General features: G+C 39.2%; 5 gene segments (V, D, J or C); 3 read left to right on the forward strand and 2 right to left on the reverse strand.

Moving 5' to 3' along the window:
- Positions 1-389: 389 nt before the first annotated feature.
- On the forward strand, positions 390-923 carry LOC133996257 (Ig kappa chain V region 3381-like). The segment is given in 2 exon segments: positions 390-478; positions 586-923. Coding segments are annotated over 2 exon segments (390 nt in total).
- A 6,863-nt stretch (positions 924-7,786) lies between these two features.
- Positions 7,787-14,019, reverse strand: LOC133996787 (Ig kappa-b4 chain C region-like). The segment is given in 3 exon segments: positions 7,787-8,121; positions 9,003-9,034; positions 13,895-14,019. Coding segments are annotated over 3 exon segments (492 nt in total).
- Positions 14,020-14,757: 738 nt separating this feature from the next.
- On the forward strand, positions 14,758-15,339 carry LOC133996267 (immunoglobulin kappa variable 2-29-like). The segment is given in 2 exon segments: positions 14,758-14,809; positions 15,026-15,339. Coding segments are annotated over 2 exon segments (366 nt in total).
- Positions 15,340-17,370: 2,031 nt separating this feature from the next.
- On the reverse strand, positions 17,371-18,933 carry LOC133996286 (Ig kappa-b4 chain C region-like; the record flags this gene model as incomplete). The annotated part of the segment is given in 2 exon segments: positions 17,371-17,711; positions 18,894-18,933. Coding segments are annotated over 2 exon segments (381 nt in total), but the record flags the coding sequence as incomplete, so codon positions are not given.
- Positions 18,934-19,433: 500 nt separating this feature from the next.
- LOC133996788 (Ig kappa chain V region 3381-like) lies at positions 19,434-19,958 on the forward strand. The segment is given in 2 exon segments: positions 19,434-19,522; positions 19,630-19,958. Coding segments are annotated over 2 exon segments (381 nt in total).
- The last annotated feature ends 1,504 nt before the right edge of the window (positions 19,959-21,462 follow it).

The following is a 21,462-nucleotide window of genomic DNA, read 5'->3' on the forward strand; positions in this document are numbered from 1 at the left end:
ACATTTTTAACGTAATTTGACAACTGACAACAACACAGTGACGCATTTCATATATATGTAATTTTATTTAACATATGTTCATTTTTATTGAATTCATATTAAGTGTTTGTGGTAATACATTTAAATATAACAAATTACATTCTGCTGTCAATACACATGAATCCCAAACCACCTTAAAATGATCACTGACACATTATGAATCAATACTCTGATAAGTTGATTGATCCATTGATTAAACAGCATCATCAGAGTAATCCAAGTCCCTGTTGGAGTCAGTCAGAGCATTTCCATAGAGAGCCACTTTGCATCAGCAGCACCATGCTCCAGTGCTCTGGGAGAGTTTATAGTCCTGAGAGTTGAACACTGGATGACTGACAGCTGTCCTTCATGACAACAGAAGCCACAGAAATCCTCCTCATCAAAAACATGACTTTGATCTCCGTCCTCATCTGGACTCTCCTCTGCTGCTGCTTCACAGGTAAAGTCCAGAGAATCAAACTCCTCTCCTCTATGAACATCCGTCCCTCTGAAATGAAGCCCACAAAACCATGATGCTGCTTTATGGTTTTGTTTCTGTATCCTCAGAGTCCAGAGGCCAGATCACAGTGACTCAGTCTGCAGCAGTGAGATCTGAACTGGAAGGATCTGCAACCATCAGCTGTAAGACCAGTCAGGATGTTGCTGGAGATTGTAGCGGTTCCAGTCCTTGTTTAGCCTGGTACCAACAGAGAGATGGAGAAACTCCTAAACTTCTAATTTACGAGGCTACCACTCGAGAATCAGGGATTCCAGATCGTTTTTCAGGCAGTGGATCAAACTCTGACTTCACTCTGACCATCAGTGGAGTTCAGGCTGAAGATGCAGCAGTTTATTACTGTCAGAGTATTCATGAAATCAACAGTCAGGATGTGTTCACACAGTGAAAAAGCGTCGTACAAAAACCTCCCTCAGTCAGACTGAACAGAAACTGAACTGACTGCTGCAGCTGGAAGCTACTGCAGAGACTGATACAGTTCACTGAACACACACACACACACACACACACACACACACACACACACACACACACACACACACACACACACACACACACACACACACACCTCAGAAAATTGATCTTTAACGTAGTCAGACTCACTGCTGAATGAAAAGTGAGAGAACAAGATCCGATTTTGTTTGAGCTCCTGATGTTTAGTTCAGAACATTCAACAGTCTGAGGAGTTTCCAGAATTACTCTCCAGTAGCTGCTCTATATATTTTAGCAATATCTCAGTCCTGATGTTTGTATATTAAAACCCCAAGAGTGAGATTTAGCTTTTATTACACTGTTACCAAATATTACCATTTATAAATTATAGAAACAGTCTACAACCTCCTGATGACCCAACTCCACTCACCTGGCTCCTGCAGGTTGAACACAACGAGTCTGTCCAGACAGGATCATCACTCCTCCTCACAATCCCTGACTAAATTACACTTACAAACAGGAAAGTAACTAACCTTTCTATTAAACAAAGCTGACATAAATAAGCACTGAATCCTAACGTGCATCAAAACCCGAAAGTAGTCCACACAAGAAAACTGGAGCTTCCCCACACCAGGCTCACAAAGGAAGTTTAGCAAAAGTTCAGTCAGAAGACTCTAAAACATACAGGCATAACTGGTAACGTCTGCCTCCTTCAAGCATTCTCATCTATAAAGGCCACACTTCAGCCTCAGCCAATCATCTTGTAGCGGTCCGTTTAAATGTGCCTCTCTCCCTTTGCTTCAGTCCTGTCATACAGCTGTTCCTGCGCCCCACCACCTCCCCATCTCCTCCATTCTCTACAGGATCTGCAGTCTATTCCCATCTGCCATCTTCTCTTCAGTCTTATCAGCAATCACCACCACCAGTGTCTGGACTTCATGGGGGATCTACATATATATGTTTAGAGATGATTCCTCATGGAGTTCAAGCGCCAAAGACTTTGTCATTACTAAGATTTTGTTCATTACATATTTACAATAAATATCTTTCTATTGTCACTTGTCTCTCCTGATTGAAATGTCACTTTGATGAGTCCTGATTTTAACATGATTGTATGTTTTATTTGAAAGAAGTAAATATGTCCGTCCGATTGAAATTGTTAGGGAGAGACTGAAAATGTAAAAACAAGTACTTGATCTCAAACATCTCTGTTATGTAGATACACTGTCTAGACTTCTCAATGCCTCTTTAGCACTAACACTCCCGTCCTTTGATGCTTCTCTTTGGGCATTAGCGAGCAACAATCCCATTTCCCTTTCTGCCTTCGACTTGTCAGAGATTATGTACACAACACACGCATAAGCGTCATGAACAAATTGAATGTCCACATTTGCATTCCAACATTTTAATAATGTTTTGCTGCACTGATTTACCCAAACGTCATTGACCTGAGATATTAGCTGTCAGATATGTATGTTAATCTACATGAGGATGATGTAAATGTTGAGTTGTCCCAGCAGTGAGGAGGAAACAGCATGATATGTTGAGGACAGCTACAGTTGACTGACTCTGTGTGTTTGCATATCTGTCCTGCCTCTCTGCTCCCAGCCGTTAAGAGGCCAGTGTTGATCAGTGGCTGTCCAGACCTTTCAGAGCCACTGACACGCCGCCAGCACAATGATGATGTCACTGACTCTACTGCTGGGCACCCTGGGGCTCCTTGTTCAGGGTGAGACTCTCTGCTGAAAACTTGGCTTCAGGATGCAACCAGGTTCACCACAATGATGTTCTGCTGTGATGGAGAAACACTGAAACAAGCAGCATTTACCTTCTTCCATCTATTCTCCATGTTAAAGAAATGATATACTTCTGTTTTCATGTTGATCATCTTTCTCCAAGCTGGATTTGTTTCAATAAGCCTTCTCCTCTTTTTCATGTTTTACAGGTTCATCAGGACAAATCATCCTGACTCAGTCTCGGGGATCTCACTCTGTTGCTCCAGGACAGACTGTCTCCATCAGATGTAAAGCCAGTTCACATGTTTATAACAGCCTCCACTGGTACCTTCAGAAATCTTGAGAAGCTCCAAAACTCCTGATTTATAATGCTCAATCCCGTCAGTCTGGAGTTTCGGATCGTTTTAGTGGACGTGTGATTACAGAATACACTGACTACACTCTGACCATCAGTGGAGTTCAGGCTGAAGATTCAGGAGTTTACTACTGTCAGCAGAGTTACAGCACACCGTTCACACAGTGATACAACGTCGTACAAAAACCTCCCTCAGCTGGAGAGGAACTGATCTGACTCAACAGCTGCACTCAGACCAAAACAACAGAGGTTTGACATAAAAGACATCACTTATTACAGCAATAACTCTATAATTATACTTTTAGTTAATTAAAGTAAGTATAATTATGAAGATTATTTAGTTGATACAGTGTCAGAACAGGATCACTGTGTTAGAGTGAGTCTCACTCAGAGTCAGAATCAAACACAGCTGAAGAATTTAATGTTTAATCTTCATAAAAAGGTAGTGTAATAAAAGTTAAATCATGATTTATAAGACAGCATTTTCACATTTGTTTCATTATGTTTATTTTAAATTCCTATATTTTGCTTATTTCCTGCCTGAAACTCACTATTTAACTTTTAAGCATATTATACCCTTTCTTCAAGATAAATTAACACTTTCCATTAGAATAATATTGATATCATCTTCATTATTTAGTCACATGGAGAATATTTAAGTCCAACATACTGAACAAAACCAAAACTCAATATGAGTTTCAGAGAAGTCAGATCAATTCAGGATGTATTTCATTGATATTTGAATATTTCTTTGTTCCAGCATATTGACTGTGGTCACTGCTCTCTACAGTCACAGTTTCAAAGATTTGCTGTGAATATCATTCATTCAGCAATAATTTTATTCCACTGTGAATGTTGCCTGAACCACCCTGTATGTTCTGAAATCCCCTTTTACAGCTTTATCTTCCAAATACATTCATATGACTTTAAAAGCAGATATTTTACCTGGATATAGCTTTAATAGTAATAACAATAATAATGATCTTTATTTATAGAGCACTTTTCAAAACAGTGTTAAAAAGTGCTTTATAAGGCAGCAGAAATCTTGCATGTACAGGTTAAAACTGTGCCATAAAACAAGCATAAAAACATAAAAACAGGAGATTAAAAAAGAAGATAATCAGGAAAGTCTGTCGAATAAAAGTATGTTTTAAGAAAATGTTTAAAAGACATTACAGACTCAGCTGACCTGATCTCATCGGGGCCCTGACTGCAAACGCCCTCTCCCCTTTAGTGTTAAGCCGGGCCTCTGGAACAGACAGTAGACCTCTGCCTGAAGATCTCAAGGTACGGACTGGTGCATAGGGTATTAAAAGGTCAGAGATGTAGCAGGGGGCAAGACCATGAAAAGCTTTAAAAGTAATTAATAAAATCTTAAAATCTATCCTAAAACATACTGGGAGCCAGTGTAAAGATGCTAAAACAGGCGTAATATGATCCCGCCTCTTAGTTGTGGTTAAAAGCCTGGCAGCTGAATTCTGTACAGTCTGGAGTCGATTGGCTCAGGCAGGTAAAAAGACTGTTGCAATAATCTAGACGTGATGAGATAAAAGATTGTAAAATAATCTGAGTGTAATTAAAAGTAAAATTTTATCAGGAATGTTTCTTAAATGGTAAAAACACGATTGCACAAGCTTTGTGGTGTGCTGCTCAAAGTTTTGGTATCAAACCACACACCAAGATTTTCTGCAACAGTCTTGATGTTGTTTGAAAGGTCACCAGCAGATGGCAGGATTTGTTCTCTCACATGCTGGGACCCGATGACAATGATCTCTGTCTTATCTGAGTTCAGTTGTAGGAAATTGTTTGCCACCCAAATGTTTCAGGTCATTAAGGCAGTCAATAAGAGAACTCAGAGTTCCAGGCTCAGTGGGTTTCACAGGTAGGTACAACTGTGTATCATCAGCATAACAATGAAAAGAAACACCATGCTTCTCAATGATCTGTCCAAGAGGGAGCATGTATAATGAGAATAAGTAAATCATATCATTAAGATAGTAGATTTTATTATACTTTTTTATTGTAAATGACTTAGTTGTATGAAATTATATTACTGATTATAATTATGTACATTTTGTTAATCTTCTATTGATTAATGTTGAATCTTTTTATACACAACAAATCATACAACTACAATACAATACAATAAAACAATTTATTTTGTCCACAGTAAACATTAATTAATCTCTCCATTCAAATGAATTAGCTCAGTTAACTGGCAAAACAGACAGACAGGAATTAGCCAATCGCAACAAAGTAGCTCAGTTTCTGCCCAGCGACAGGTTGCTAAGGGCAGCTAAGGCCCTACGGTTGCTACGGCGATGTGAGAGTCTGCTTGGAAAAAATTCTCAAAATTCCACAGAATTTGGCTACTGACAAGGTCCCGAACAATTGCAAACTGTGAGAAAACCGTAACTCCTGTCCAAAAACCGAAAACACAGTGAGAGACACAGAAGCCGGCAGATTTTGTCAGTGTTTATTTTATTTAGATATTCTTCAAAATGAGCGAGTAAGCTCAGTGCGAAGACAGAGTGAGATTATTTTGAGAAAAAAAGACGATTACATAGGGTCAATGGGGAGCGAGACAGGTATTGCTGCCGGTTTCGGCCCCCCCGTTTAAATTTTGTGCAGAACTCGCCTGTCAACATCACATCTTATGAATCCCAACACCTATGTCTACATTTTGACAAAAAATTATTTGTCTCCTTTTTATGGTTTGGCCGTGAGCTCGAGTTAAATATAAAAATGAAGGTTATTTTTTACTGGTTCTCGCACTCAAGCTAACTGACGCTTCCACTCTAATTTGAAGAAAAAGTGATTTCCACTCCTTGTTTGACTGCTTATAGTTTGAAAAGTTTACATGTTATGTTACATGCGTGGTGTTTTGGAGAGAGCAAAAGTTTTCCTTCGTTATAAAGTTTGAATCACATTTCTACGTGCCGGTATGAGAGAGCTAGGTGACTTTGAAAAAAGGTGAAATTTAATGTGTTAAACATTTGAGGTAAAAAGACTGTTGCAATAATCTAGACGTGATGAGATAAAAGCTTGTAAAATAGTCTGAGTGTCATTAAAAGTTAATATTAGTCTAATTTTAGTGATGTTTCTTAAATGGTAAAAACAGGATTGCACAAGCTTTGTGGTTTGCTGCTCAAAGTTTAAATTGGTAACATCCACACACCAAGATTTTCTGTAACAGTCTTGATGTTTTTTTGAAAGGTCACCAGCAGATGGCAGGATTTGTTCTCTCGCATGCTGGGACCCGATGACAATGATCTCTGTCTTATTTGAGTTCAGTTGTGTATCATCAGCATAAACATGAAAAGAAACACCATGCTTCTCAATGATCTGTACAAGAGGGAGCATGTATAATGAAAATAAGTAAATCTTATTATTAAGAGAGTAGATTTTACTGCTTGGAAAAAATTCTCAAAATGCCCCAGAATTTGGCTTCTGACAAGGCCCCGAACAATTGCAAACTGTGAGAAAACCGTAACTCCTGTCCAAAAACCGAAAACACAGTGAGAGACACAGAAGCCGGCAGATTCTGACAGTGTTTATTTTATTTAGATATTCTTTAAAATGAGCGAGTAAGCTCAGTGCGAAGACAGAGTGAGATTATTTTGGGAAAAAAAGACGATTACATTAGGGTCAATGAGGAGCGAGACAGGTATTGCTGCCGGTCTCTGCCCCCCTGTTTAAACTTCGTGCAGACCCCGCCTGTCAACGTCACATTTTATGAGTCCCAACACCTATGTCTACATTTTGACAAAATATTATTTGTCTCCTTTTTAAGATTTGGCCGTGAGCTTGAATTAAAAATAAAAATTAAGGTTATTTTTTACTGCTTCTCACACTCAAGCTAACTGACGCTTCCACTCTAACTTTAAAGAAAAAGTGATTTCCACTCCTCTTTTGACTGCTTATAGTTTGAAAAGTTTACATGTTATGTAAACATAGTTTGGTGTTGTGGAGAGAGCAGAAGGTTTCCTCTGTTTTAAAGTTTGAATCACATTTCTACGTGCAGGTATGAGAGAGCTAGGTGACTTAGAAAAAAGGTGAAATTTAATGTGTGTTAAACATTTGAGCCCCCTCTAAAAACAGTATGCTGATGTGTCAATATTTCACAGGTCACAACCAAAGATCACATTCATTTTATGTGATTGTATGCTGATGATATTATTCTTTTTATTTCTAAAGCTACAACAGTTTAACAAGTTCAGATATATTCAGAAGGTTTTACTTTTCTCAGAATTTCAAAACAACAAATTAAATAAAAACATTAAAACTGATTTAGAATTTGAATATTTAGAAGAAGCAGATCACCCTCATGTCACTTTAGAAATCTGTAATATGAACAGAAACACGCTCAAGTCTGACAGATGTGTTTAATTGTTTAATTTTCAGCATACTGGTATATAGACAAATAGCAGACAGATGTGAAGGACACCATGTGTTACCTGACTGCCTGGTATGTCCATTTATATTGAGGAGAGATCAGTTTTTGTACATTTAATGGAAACACTGCTATCATTAAGACAGATTAATATGATCATTATAATAATAATAAAGCTGCAAATATCATTGATTTGATGAACACGTCTTTATTTTGTTTGAAATATTAAAATAAAAAAGCAAGAAACATCATTACTGCAACATTTAAAGAGACAGAGAGATCAGAATGAGAGCAGTAGCAGAGTAAAACCAGTAGCAGAGTCCCAGTGAGTCAGGTCAGGACTGGGAACACTGGTCTCTCCTCAGTGTCTCTGAGAGTGGAGTCTGGGAGCCCTGGGTGGCCTCACAGGTCACAGAGCCCACCTTCCCCCACTGGTCTGCAGTGAGCCTCAGGGTGCTGCTCCAGCTGTAGTGGCCGTCCTGCTGCAGCACCCCGGGGCTCCTGCTCTGCTCCCAGCTGCTGCTGCTGCTGCTGCTGCCGTCCACCTTCCAGGCCAGACTCCAGTCTGAGGGGAAGCCCTTGTTGGCCAGACACGTGAGCGTGGCCTTCCCCTGCTGCAGCTCCTGGCTGGAGGGGGGCAGCACCGTCAGGGTGGGGGCGACTCGACCCACTGGAGGAGGAGACAGAGAGACAACATGAAGAAAGTTCATACAAAGAGAAAATAAACTCCACCCTGTTGGTTGCAGCAGAGGAGGCTGCTGGTTCTGTTGCTCTTTCTCAGATTGGATGAAACTGCTCTTCGGTGTTTCACTTCCCTCTCTGAGCTCAGTAACCACGGCAACAGACAGGCATCACTGATGAACCATGACAACAGACAGGTTTCAGTACTAAAGATAAAACGTTTCAAACTGAAAACTCCTACTTTAGTTTCAGTAACACACTTAAACATCAGTTTTAAACCATTTAATGTTATGTATTACAGAAAGAATTAAACACTTTTACTTGAGCATGTGTGAGTTTTAAATGAGTTTTTTCTCCTCATTTACACATTTATCAATACTGAACCATCAACACAGACAGACTGCACTACTGACACATATTTTAAGTGCTGGAAAATGAATCCGTCTAAATAAGCATGTGTTTAAATGACCTAAAGAGATATTATGGTATTCATTGTCTATAGTGAGAATAATAATTATCATTAAATTCATGAATCTGAGAGGAAGACTGAGTAAAACACATGAAATGTTTCCAGATAATAAGGACACAATGATGAGTCAAGTTATTGTCTTCAATAAGCAGCTGTACTTTTAAAGAACAATATAAATAATAAGAATGTAGAAACTGTCTAAATTATAATTTCTGTGTAACTAAAGAGTTTTTTCATCTGATGTATTTTTATCTGTATCACAGTGAAGCCTGTAGTGATCACTGCAGAAATATTACATTTATAAAACTACAATCCAAAATATTGAAGTAAAGCCTGAATTTATTGACTGAAAACATAATAAATGATGAATCTGAGATTATTTAGAAGTTAAATGTACTTACAGTTAACTTCCAGTCTGGTTCCTCCACCGAACGTGTACCACAGTGATACAAACTCATTGAGCCGTCGTACAAAAACCTCTCACTGTAGAGAGACACGGCTCTCTGACTTTGACACAAACAAACTCTATAAAAACTGTTCCTGCTTTTAAAAAATATATATTTAGTTTATATGATATCCAATTAAAAAGTGCCGCAATTTAAGCAGTTAATCACATGTTTACATATTTATTGTTAAATTAGTCTAAAAGTAAAATTGATCCTTTAAATATTAAATTAAATTAGACAGAAGATGTACTGAAAGAAATTTGTCTGACATCATCAAACCAAATCTACATAAAATGATCACTGACACATTATGAATCAATACTCTGATAAGTTGATTGATCCATTGATTAAACAGCATCATCAGAGTAATCCAAGTCCCTGTTGGAGTCAGTCAGAGCATTTCCATAGAGAGCCACTTTGCATCAGCAGCACCATGCTCCAGTGCTCTGGGAGAGTTTATAGTACTGAGAGTTGAACACTGGATGACTGACAGCTGTCCTTCATGACAACAGAAGCCACAGAAATCCTCCTCATCAAAAACATGACTTTGACCTCCGTCCTCATCTGGACTCTCCTCTGCTGCTGCTTCACAGGTAAAGTCCAGAGAATCAAACTCCTCTCCTCTATGAACATCCGTCCCTCTGAAATGAAGCCCACATAACCATGATGCTGCTTTATGTTTTTGTCTCTGTATCCTCAGAGTCCAGAGGCCAGGTCACAGTGACTCAGTCTGCAGCAGTGAGATCTGAACTGGAAGGATCTGCAACCATCAACTGTAAGACAAGTCAGAGAGTTTATGGTAAGGACCGCTTAGCCTGGTACCAACAGAAAACTGGAGAAGTTCCTAAACTTCTCATTTACTGGGCTACCAGTCGACAATCTGGGATTCCAGATCGTTTTTCAGGCAGTGGATCAAACTCTGACTTCACTCTGACCATCAGTGGAGTTCAGGCTGAAGATGCAGCAGTTTATTACTGTCAGAGTGTTCATCTCATCAACAGTCAGTATGTGTTCACACAGTGAAAAAGCGTCGTACAAAAACCTCCCTCAGTCAGACTGAACCGAAACTGAACTGACTGCTGCAGCTGGAAGCTACTGCAGAGACTGATACAGTTCACTGAACACACACACACACACACACACACACACACACACACACACACACACACACACACACACACACACACACACACACACACACACACACACACACACACACACACACACACACACAGATGATAACATGATAGAAGTTGAATTAAATTATTTAGTTACACTGAATTAAATGAAAAAAAGAAAATATGTATTTCATAATCAATCATATTTCAATCGTATGAAATGTGATATGAAGTTTTACATTTATAACATCAGGTTCTTTAAATCTTGAATTAAACTTCTGTATCAAGGCGTCTCCACAGCTCAGCAGGTGATTGACAGTTCTGTGTAGACTCTACCTGTTAGCTGTTCTAGCTGTGTTCACTTTCTCTCATATTCACTTTGTTATACAGAGCAGTAACAACGCTGCTGAAGACAAAGTTTGGACTGGCAGTAGTGGATCTGTTAGATGAGGATAAAATCATTGTTACAGCATTAATGAAAAGAAAAAGATCCAGTGGAAGAGCAGATATTCAGTGAGACCACTGAACATGTGGAAGCAGCTGCACACTGATCAAAGCTCTTGTGGCGTCTACAGTTTGTGAATCGCAGCTACATGAAGATTATTGTTTGAAAGAATTGCACATTAGTGACTTTATGATCCTCTGAGCTCCAACAGATGTAAATACAGACTCTCAGACACAGAGGTATAAATCAGCCTTTTATTATTCATCAACTCATCAATACAGCATTACACCAGTCAATCCCACAATCTGTCTACTAGCTTCCTGTCTCTGCTCCTCCATCCACATGCTGTAATACAGAACAATACAGTACAGAGCAGGACAGAGAGGACACATGTGAAGAGCACACACTCACTGCTTCTGTTCAGATGTTCTCACTTCATCTTTAACTTTAACTTTTCCATCTTTAAACATAATGAAAAAGTCCAGAGTGCCAAACATGTAACACATTTATTAATAAAATAACCAACAACTTCTAACAAAAACTGGTCAAAAAGAAGGGAAGACACCCAGACCAGTCCACAAAGGGATGAAGGATCTGGGCATCCGCTCTAATCTAATCATATAAACTAAATGGACTACCAGACCCACCAAACACACAGAAAACTAACAAAGATAAAGAAATAAAACATGACAAAAACAACAAACTGCTGCTGCTGATGCTGTGAAGTAGAAGAGAGTGTGAGCCAAATGTCTCTCCCTCTATATCGGTCCTCCCTCAATCAGACTGGATCAGGACCTGGGAGAAAACACACAACATTATAAATGGAAATTCATGTTATACAAATCCTATCCAGCAGGGGGCAGTATGTAATAGTGACATGAATAGATCTTTATCATTTACAGCAAAAAACAAAAAATAACACTTGAAAATGTGATGATTCTGTTAATCAGTCAGAGCATTTCCATAGAGAGCCACTTTGCATCAGCAGCACCATGCTCCAGTGCTCTGGGAGAGTTTATAGTCCTGAGAGTTGAACACTGGATGACTGACAGCTGTCCTTCATGACAACAGAAGCCACAGAAATCCTCCTCATCAAAAACATGACTTTGATCTCCGTCCTCATCTGGACTCTCCTCTGCTGCTGCTTCACAGGTAAAGTCCAGAGAATCAAACTCCTCTCCTCTATGAACATCCGTCCCTCTGAAATGAAGCCCACAAAACCATGATGCTGCTTTATGTTTTTGTCTCTGTATCCTCAGAGTCCAGAGGCCAGCTCACAGTGACTCAGTCTGCAGCAGTGAGATCTGAACTGGGAGGATCTGCAACCATCAGCTGTAAGACCAGTCAGGATGTTTATTATGATGGCGCTGACCACATATTAGCCTGGTACCAACAGAGAGATGGAGAAACTCCTAAACTTCTCATTTACTGGGCTAAACGTCGACAATCAGGGATTCCAGATCGTTTTTCAGGCAGTGGATCAAACTCTGACTTCACTCTGACCATCAGTGGAGTTCAGGCTGAAGATGCAGCAGTTTATTACTGTCAGAGTCTTCATGTCATCAACAGTCAGCGTGTGTTCACACAGTGAAAAAGCGTCGTACAAAAACCTCCCTTAGTCAGACTGAACCGAAACTGAACTGACTGCTGCAGCTGGAAGCTACTGCAGAGACTGATACAGTTCACTGAACACACACACACACACACACACACACACACACACACACACACACACACACACACACACACACACACACACACACACCCACACACACCCACACACACACACACACACACACACACACACACACACACACACACACACACACACACACACACACACACACACTGATGATATATAATGTCCATAGTGTCTCTATCAGTTTTCCTCCCACCTCATCAACCTGAAAGTTTCTCAGATAAAGAGAACAGTTCAAGTGAAGAATCCCAGTCAGACTATTAAAACCACAGCAACATCTATCAGAGTCAGCTCCACTGATGTCCACACACACAACAAACTCACTATATAAGAAACATGAATGTCCACAGATTGAACTGAAATCTCAGGACACTGACGATGTGATGAAGAAACTGTTTTTGTGCAGAAGGTCATATTAAGGTTTGAACAGAAATACAACAGTGAACCATGTTTATCCAATCCAATCGAATCCAACTTTATTTGTTAATTACTGTTAAACAACCAAAGTTGACCAATGTCTGTACAGAAGAATAAATAATAGACATAACAGCTCACATGAAGCCCAAAATTACATATAAAATACAAAAATTAATTAAAAGACATAAAACATGAGTAAAAATAAAAATCAATGAAAATAAGAAATTTAAACAAGTAGATAAAGTCGACATCTTACTAGGTGTCAAAGGCCAAGGAGAAGAGATGGATATAAGAAGTTATTTAAAAACAGACAGAGAAGAGGCCTGTTTAATGTGCTGAGGCAGATTGTTCCATAATTTAGGAGCCGACACAGCAAAGGCACGTTCCCGTCTGAGCTTCTGCTTAGTTATGAAGAAGATGGAGATCATTTTGTGATTTACAGATTCCCTAGAAATATAAAAATCAACTTAATGTTGCTATGAAAGGATATTAATTATATTAAAGGATAAGGACTGAACCAGTTTAACACTGACTCACAGAGAGCAACATGCCTCTGCAGTCTGGACCTTACTCCTTAATTTAACTTAATTTAATTTAATTTAATTTAATTTAATTTAAAGACCAACATTCCTCCATGAGCAGCACTTGGTGACAACAGCAAGGAAAACCTCCTCTTTAACGGGAAGAAACGTCAAACAGAATCAGTGTCTGAGTGGACGACCATCTGCCTTGACTGGTTGGATTAAAAGAGAGAAGGAGATAAAAAGGAGAGAGAAAGTGATAGAGAGACTAACACACAAAAGAGGCACACAACCTGTGAGAAGAGAGAGAACAAAAACACTCTGCAGAAGAAGTAAAGTTAGTGAAATGCATTAATGATGAATGGATATGAACAGATAGAGAGTGGAGGAGGAGAGAGGAGCTCAGTGCAACATGGGAAAAAATAATGGCTAAACAACAAGCAATAAAAATCCCTCAGAGACCAAGTACAAAGTTATAAAATAAATACCTGCAGACTAGAGGTTGAGGGCAGCAAAAGCCTGTCTGTACAAATGTGTTTTAAGAGGAGACATGGATGTTGAAACTGAGGTGGTGCTCCTGAGTTGCTCTGGTGAGGCGTTTCAGAGTCGGGGGCCTTAACAGCAAAGTCTCAGTCAGCCATAGTTACCAAACATGATCTGGGAAAGCCAGGAGGACCTTACCAGAGGATCTCAGATGGTGATTTGGTTCATAAGGGGTGAACAGTTCAGACATGTATTCTGGAGCAAGACCCTGTTTAGCCTTGAATGTCATATCAGATATCACTTTGATGGATCCTGATTTTTACATGATTGCATTTTAATGTAAAAGCAGATAACATGTCCTTCTGTTTGAAATTGTTAGGGAGAGACTGAAAATGTAAAAAACAAGTATTTTAGCACACACATCTCTGTTATGTAGATAAACTCTGTCTAGACTTCTCAATGCCTCTTTAGCACTAACACTCGCGTCCTTTGATGCTTCTCTTTGGGCATTAGCGAGCAACAATCCCATCTCCCTTTCTGCCTTCGACATGTAAGAGATGATGTACACAACACACGCATAAGTATCAAAATCAAATTGAACGTACACATTTGCCTTCCAACTTTTTAATAATGTCTTGCTGTACTGATTTACCCAAACTTCATTGACCTGAGATATTAGCTGTCAGATAGTATAGAAAAATGACTCAACACACAACACACACCTTTTAGAGCTGTGCAACAATCCCAGTTTATTTCCGCCGACTGATCAACTGGAAGACCAAACACAAGAGTGAGTGTAATGAGAACTTCACATTCAGGCTTTATGTTAATCTACATGAGGATGATGTAAATGTTGAGTTGTCCCAGCAGTGAGGAGGAAACAGCATGATATGTTGAGGACAGCTACAGTTGACTGACTCTGTGTGTTTGCATATCTGTCCTGCCTCTCTGCTCCCAGCCGTTAAGAGGCCAGTGTTGATCAGTGGCTGTCCAGACCTTTCAGAGCCACTGACACGCCGCCAGCACAATGATGATGTCACTGACTCTACTGCTGGGCACCCTGGGGCTCCTTGTTCAGGGTGAGACTCTCTGCTGAAAACTTGGCTTCAGGATGCAAACAGGTTCACCACAATGATGTTCTGCTGTGATGGAGAAACACTGAAACAAGCAGCATTTACCTTCTTCCATCTATTCTCCATGTTAAAGAAATGATACTCTTCTGTTTTCATGTTGATCATCTTTCTCCAAGCTGGATTTGTCTCAATAAGCCTTCTCCTCTTTTTCATGTTTTCCAGGTTCATCAGGACAAATCATCCTGACTCAGTCTCCTGGATCTCAGTCTGTTGCTCCAGGACAGACTGTCAACATCAGATGTAAAGCCAGTTCAAGTGTTGCTAACGCGCTCCACTGGTACATTCAGAAATCTGGAGAAGCTCCTAAACTCCTGATTTATAATGCTCAGTCTCGTCAGTCTGGAGTTTCAGATCGTTTTACTGGACGTGTGATTACAGAATACACTGACTACGCTCTGACCATCAGTAGAGTTCAGGCTGAAGATTCAGGAGTTTACTACTGTCAGCAGGGTCTCAGCACACCGTTCACACAGTGATACAACGTCGTACAAAAACCTCCCTCAGCTGGAGAGGAACTGATCTGACTCAACAGCTGCACTCAGACCAAAACAACAGAGGTTTGACATAAGATACATTACTTATTACAGCAATAACTCTATAATTATACTTTTAGTTATTTAAAGTAAGTATAATGTTTAAGATTATCTTGTTGATACAGTGTCAGAACAGGATCACTGTGTTAGAGTGAGTCTCACTCAGAGTCAGAATCAAACACAGCTGAAGAATTTAATGTTTAATCTTCATGAAAAAGGTAGTGTAGTAAAAGTTAAATCATGATTTATAAGACAGCATTTTAACATTTGTTTCTTTGCTTTTTAGTTTTTAAAATATTTTACTATATAACACATTATTATTATTAAAAGAGCAATTGTAGGAAATTAACATGAACACAGTTTGTTAAGCATTGAAAGATTGAACGTGCTCAACATCAGAGGTGAACAATACCAAAGACTTTCAGCTCTTAATAACTGATCATTTCATTTATTCATTTCACAGTAAGAAAACATTACATTTTACAACTCTTCAGGAAATTAAAAGTCCATTAAATGTATTGTTTAATCTAATACAGTGTAGCGGACACAGCATCAGTACGGCTCAGAACATCATCTGGTCAGAGTCACCTTTGACCCTCAGATGAGTAAATTAGACCAGGTTTGATATAGAGACGGACACGGACACGGTCTCTCTCTTTTGGACAAACAAAGATCCATTAACATTCCTTGGAGCAACCCAAAGTGACAAGAACTACATCAAAGTAATGTAAGACAGATTTTAGTGTCTCCTTCGGATGTCATAACTTATCGGAGAGACTTCTTTCTACCATCAGATTAGAGTCACACAGACCAGCGTCATAAATTAAAAGACACATTCCTGACTTCCCCCTCTTTGTCTCCTGAAACCACACAGAACAGGAAAGTGACAATTAGTGTTAAACCTTGTACAAAACCCCTTGGTCAATAGTATGGTTTAAACAATACCAATTACTTATATCAGTATCAATTACCTAAAGAAACCTCCACTGTAAGAGCTATTACAGAGATCACAGATAAATGGGTATTTGAAGAACTGTCATTATACTTTCTGCTTTCATAAACACAAATGTTGGTATGAGAATGTTTACTTAATGTGAGAAAATGTTACACAGATGTTATGTTTACATTATGGTGATAATCAATTCTCTATCATGGAATAAGTAGAATAACAATGTGTTGATCATATTAATCCTTTTCAGGTTTTAATGAATCAAGCTGATGTCATATTAATGCCAGAATGATGCACCCTGTGTTCCTGTTACTATGTTATAGTATGCATTTTATAATCAGGATTAAATACTGAATGAATGATGATGATGAAAAGTTGAAAATTAGATCCTCAAAGATAGCTTGTGATGAATCTGATTGGCAGACACACGAGCCCTCCCCAGGAGAAAAACCAGTTGCACCGATGCCGGCTTTGCTTTGTTTCAGGTTTTGCTCTGTCCATCGTTTCTTTCCTTCACCTCACACACTCTTCTTTTTGTCACCTTATCTTATTCTCTTAATCTTTAGTTATTCTTTATCTTAGTTTTCTTAAGTTTCTGTAATCTTGTAACTTTAGTCAGCAAACGTACAGAGAAAAGGCCTTTAAAGTAAACACGTCATTAAGTTTTGCAGTCAGCCTGTTTTTGACATTTTTGAGGATTTTGACATGTGGCCAACGCTGAGATCTCTCCAGAAAGTTATTAAATAGTGAACTAGTTAAATTGAAATTTCCTCCATCTGTCATCAACATCTGAGAGCTTTTGGGCGGATAAACGTCTGGAAACACTGATATCATTAAGAGAGATTAATATGATCATTATAATAAAAATCAAGCTGCGAATATCATTGATTTGATGAACACGTCTTTATTTTTTTTGAAATATTTAAATCAAAAAGCAAGAAACATCATTACTGCAACATTTAAAGAGACAGAGGAGTGAGAGCAGTAGCAGAGTAAAACCAGTAGCAGAGTCCCAGTGAGTCAGGTCAGGACTGGGAACACTGGTCTCTCCTCAGTGACTCTGAGAGTGGAGACTGGGAGCCCTGGGTGGCCTCACAGGTCACAGAGCCCACCTTCCCCCACTGGTCTGCAGTGAGCCTCAGGGTGCTGCTCCAGCTGTAGTGGCCGTCCTGCTGCAGCACCCCGGGGTTCCTGCTCTGCTCCCAGCTGCTGCTGCTGCTGCTGCTGCTGCTGCTGCCGTCCACCTTCCAGGCCAGACTCCAGTCTGAGGGGAAGCCCTTGTTGGCCAGACACGTGAGCGTGGCCTTCCCCTGCTGCAGCTCCTGGCTGGAGGGGGGCAGCACCGTCAGGGTGGGACGGACATCACCTAGGAGACACCAATCACATTAGAGGACAGGGACCACACAGCTGTCAAACACCAGACACTTGGACACCTTTACTGTGTGAGAGTGGATTTTCCCCTTTAAGGAGTTTGTGTCAGATGCTTTTTCTGCTCCACCAGTCACTCACTCACACATTGTTTCACTTCCCTTTAAGAAACCTCTCATGCAGATCAGCACAGAAAGAATCATCGTACAGTTTGACCTGAAATATATCAAACTACACTGCAAATAAAACTACAAGATTTCACAACTTTCTCATCAAAATCATCAAAACTGTTAACAAAGCATTACATTACAACACTCACTGGAAACATCACCAAACACAGAAGATGAACTGACCACCAGCTGATTTCAAACATCACTTAGCAAACTGTTCAAATGACTTCAAACTACATTTGAAACAATACAGAGATCAGAAATTTGGCACATTTTCAAACACCCATTGTTATCATCACTCTGCTTCATTTCATTTGAACACATTATATTCCAATCAATGGTAAAAAACTGAATCTAAAAATTAAAAATGATTGTTAGAAAATCACTTTAAAATGCATCTAAATCTTCATCTTTTCTACATGTCAAGTTATTAAATTTCAGTCTGACAGGAATGTGTAAAGAACAGTTTAGTGAAGCTGCTCTGAGTTATCCTCCATGGTAAAGAAGGAGAAATACAACATGAATACTAAAAGTGCAGAAATAAAAATGATATATTTATCTACTGTAAGCATTCAAAAGCTTAATTCAAAACACTATTTTACAATATTGTATTTATCATTTGAGCAGAAACTTACTTCCAACATCCAGTCTGGTTCCTCCACCGAACGTGTACCACAGTGATACAAACTCATTGAGCCGTCGTACAAAAACCTCTCACTGTAGAGAGACACGGCTCTCTGACTTTGAACCCTGAACTAAAACTACAAGCTCTAAAAATGTAACTTTACTGTCAAAGTTGTTAAATTAATGATTTATCGTCTAAATTAATGTTTTATTTTCTTTACAGCAAGTTTCTGAGCTTTAAATGCAAAAGTGGTCTTTGTCTCTAAGTGCAAATTTTGTATAAAAAACAGTTTGACATGAAAGTGGAAGCAAACAAACTGTCTAATATAAAGGAAAACAATTAAATAATCTGTTGAAATGATAAATATTTGAAACATTTGACTTACTTCCAACATCCAGTCTGGTTCCTCCACCGAACGTGTACCACAGTGATACAAACTCATTGAGCCGTCGTACAAAAACCTCTCACTGTAGAGAGACACGGCTCTCTGACTTTGACACAAACAAACTCACTAAAATTAGACTCTTGTTTGTCACATTTTTAACGTAATTTGACAACTGACAACAACACAGTGATACGCATTTCATATATATGTAATTTTATTTAACATATGTTCATTTTTATTGAATTCATATTAAGTGTTTGTGGTAATACATTTAAATATAACAAATTACATTCTGCTGTCAATACACATGAATCCCAAACTACCTTAAAATAATCACTGACACATTATGAATCAATACTCTGATAAGTTGATTGATCCATTGATTAAACAGCATCATCAGAGTAATCCAAGTCCCTGTTGGAGTCAGTCAGAGCATTTCCATAGAGAGCCACTTTGCATCAGCAGCACCATGCTCCAGTGCTCTGGGAGAGTTTATAGTCCTGAGAGTTGAACACTGGATGACTGACAGCTGTCCTTCATGACAACAGAAGCCACAGAAATCCTCCTCATCAAAAACATGACTTTGATCTCCGTCCTCATCTGGACTCTCCTCTGCTGCTGCTTCACAGGTAAAGTCCAGAGAATCAAACTCCTCTCCTCTATGAACATCCGTCCCTCTGAAATGAAGCCCACAAAACCAAGATGCTGCTTTATGTTTTTGTCTCTGTATCCTCAGAGTCCAGAGGCCAGGTCACAGTGACTCAGCCTGCAGCAGTGAGATCTGAACCGGGAGGATCTGCAACCATCAACTGTAAGACCAGTCAGGATGTTTATAATGATGGTTTCGACCGTTTAGCCTGGTACCAACAGAAAGATGGAGAAGCTCCTAAACATCTCATTTACGCTGCTATCTATCGAGCATCAGGGATTCCAGGTCGTTTTTCAGGCAGTGGATCAAACTCTGACTTCACTCTGACCATCAGTGGAGTTCAGGCTGAAGATGCAGCAGTTTATTACTGTCAGAGTTATCATTATATCAACAGTCAGCGTGTGTTCACACAGTGAAAAAGCGTCGTACAAAAACCTCCCTCAGTCAGACTGAACAGAAACTGAACTGACTGCTGCAGCTGGAAGCTACTGCAGAGACTGATACAGTTCACTGAACACACACACACACACACACACACACACACACACACACACACACACACACACACACACACACACACACACACACACACAGATGATAACATGATAGAAGTTGAATTAAATTATTTAGTTACACTGAATTAAATGAAAAAAAAGTGAAAACATGTATTTCATCATCAATCATATTTCAATCGTATGAAATGTGATATGAAGTTTTACATTTATAACATCAGGTTCTTTAAATCTTGAATTAAACTTCTGTATCAAGGCGTCTCCACAGCTCAGCAGGTGATTGACAGTTCTGTGTAGACTCTACCTGTTAGCTGTTCTAGCTGTGTTCACTTTCTCTCATATTCACTTTGTTATACAGAGCAGTAACAACGCTGCTGAAGACAAAGTTTGGACTGGCAGTAGTGGATCTGTTAGATGAGGATAAAATCATTGTTACAGCATTAATGAAAAGAAAAAGATCCAGTGGAAGAGCAGATATTCAGTGAGACCACTGAACATGTGGAAGCAGCTGCACACTGATCAAAGCTCTTGTGGCGTCTACAGTTTGTGAATCGCAGCTACATGAAGATTATTGTTTGAAAGAATTGCACATTAGTGACTTTATGATCCTCTGAGCTCCAACAGATGTAAATACAGACTCTCAGACACAGAGGTATAAATCAGCCTTTTATTATTCATCAACTCATCAATACTCATCAATACAGCATTACACCAGTCAATCCCACAATCTGTCTACTAGCTTCCTGTCTCTGCTCCTCCATCCAAATGCTGTAATACAGAACAATACAGTACAGAGCAGGACAGAGAGGACACATGTGAAGAGCACACACTCACTGCTTCTGTTCAAATGTTCTCACTTCATCTTTAACTTTAACTTTTCCATCTTTAAACATAATGAAAAAGTCCAGAGTGCCAAACATTTAACACATTTATTAATAAAATAACAAACAACTTCCAACAAAAACTGAACAAAAAGAAGGGAAGACACCCAGACCAGTCCACAAAGGGATGAAGGATCTGGGCTGTCCCCTCTAATCTAATCATAGAAACTAAATGGACTACCAGACCCACCAAACACACAGAAAACTAACAAAGATAAAGAAATAAAACATTACAAACTGCTGCTGATGCTGTGAAGTAGAAGAGAGTGTGAGCCAAATGTCTCTCCCTCTATATCGGTCCTCCCTCAATCAGACTGGATCAGGACCTGGGAGAAAACACACAACATTATAAATGGAAATTCATGTTATACAAATCCTATCCAGCAGGGGGCAGTATGTAATAGTGACATGAATAGATCTTTATCGTTTACAGCAAGCAACAAAAATTAACACTTGAAAATGTGATGATTCTGTTAATCAGTCAGAGCATTTCCATAGAGAGCCACTTTGCATCAGCAGCACCATGC

This window comes from Scomber scombrus, chromosome 16, assembly GCF_963691925.1.
Source record: "Scomber scombrus chromosome 16, fScoSco1.1, whole genome shotgun sequence".
In the NCBI taxonomy this organism is placed as follows: Eukaryota; Metazoa; Chordata; class Actinopteri; order Scombriformes; family Scombridae; genus Scomber; species Scomber scombrus.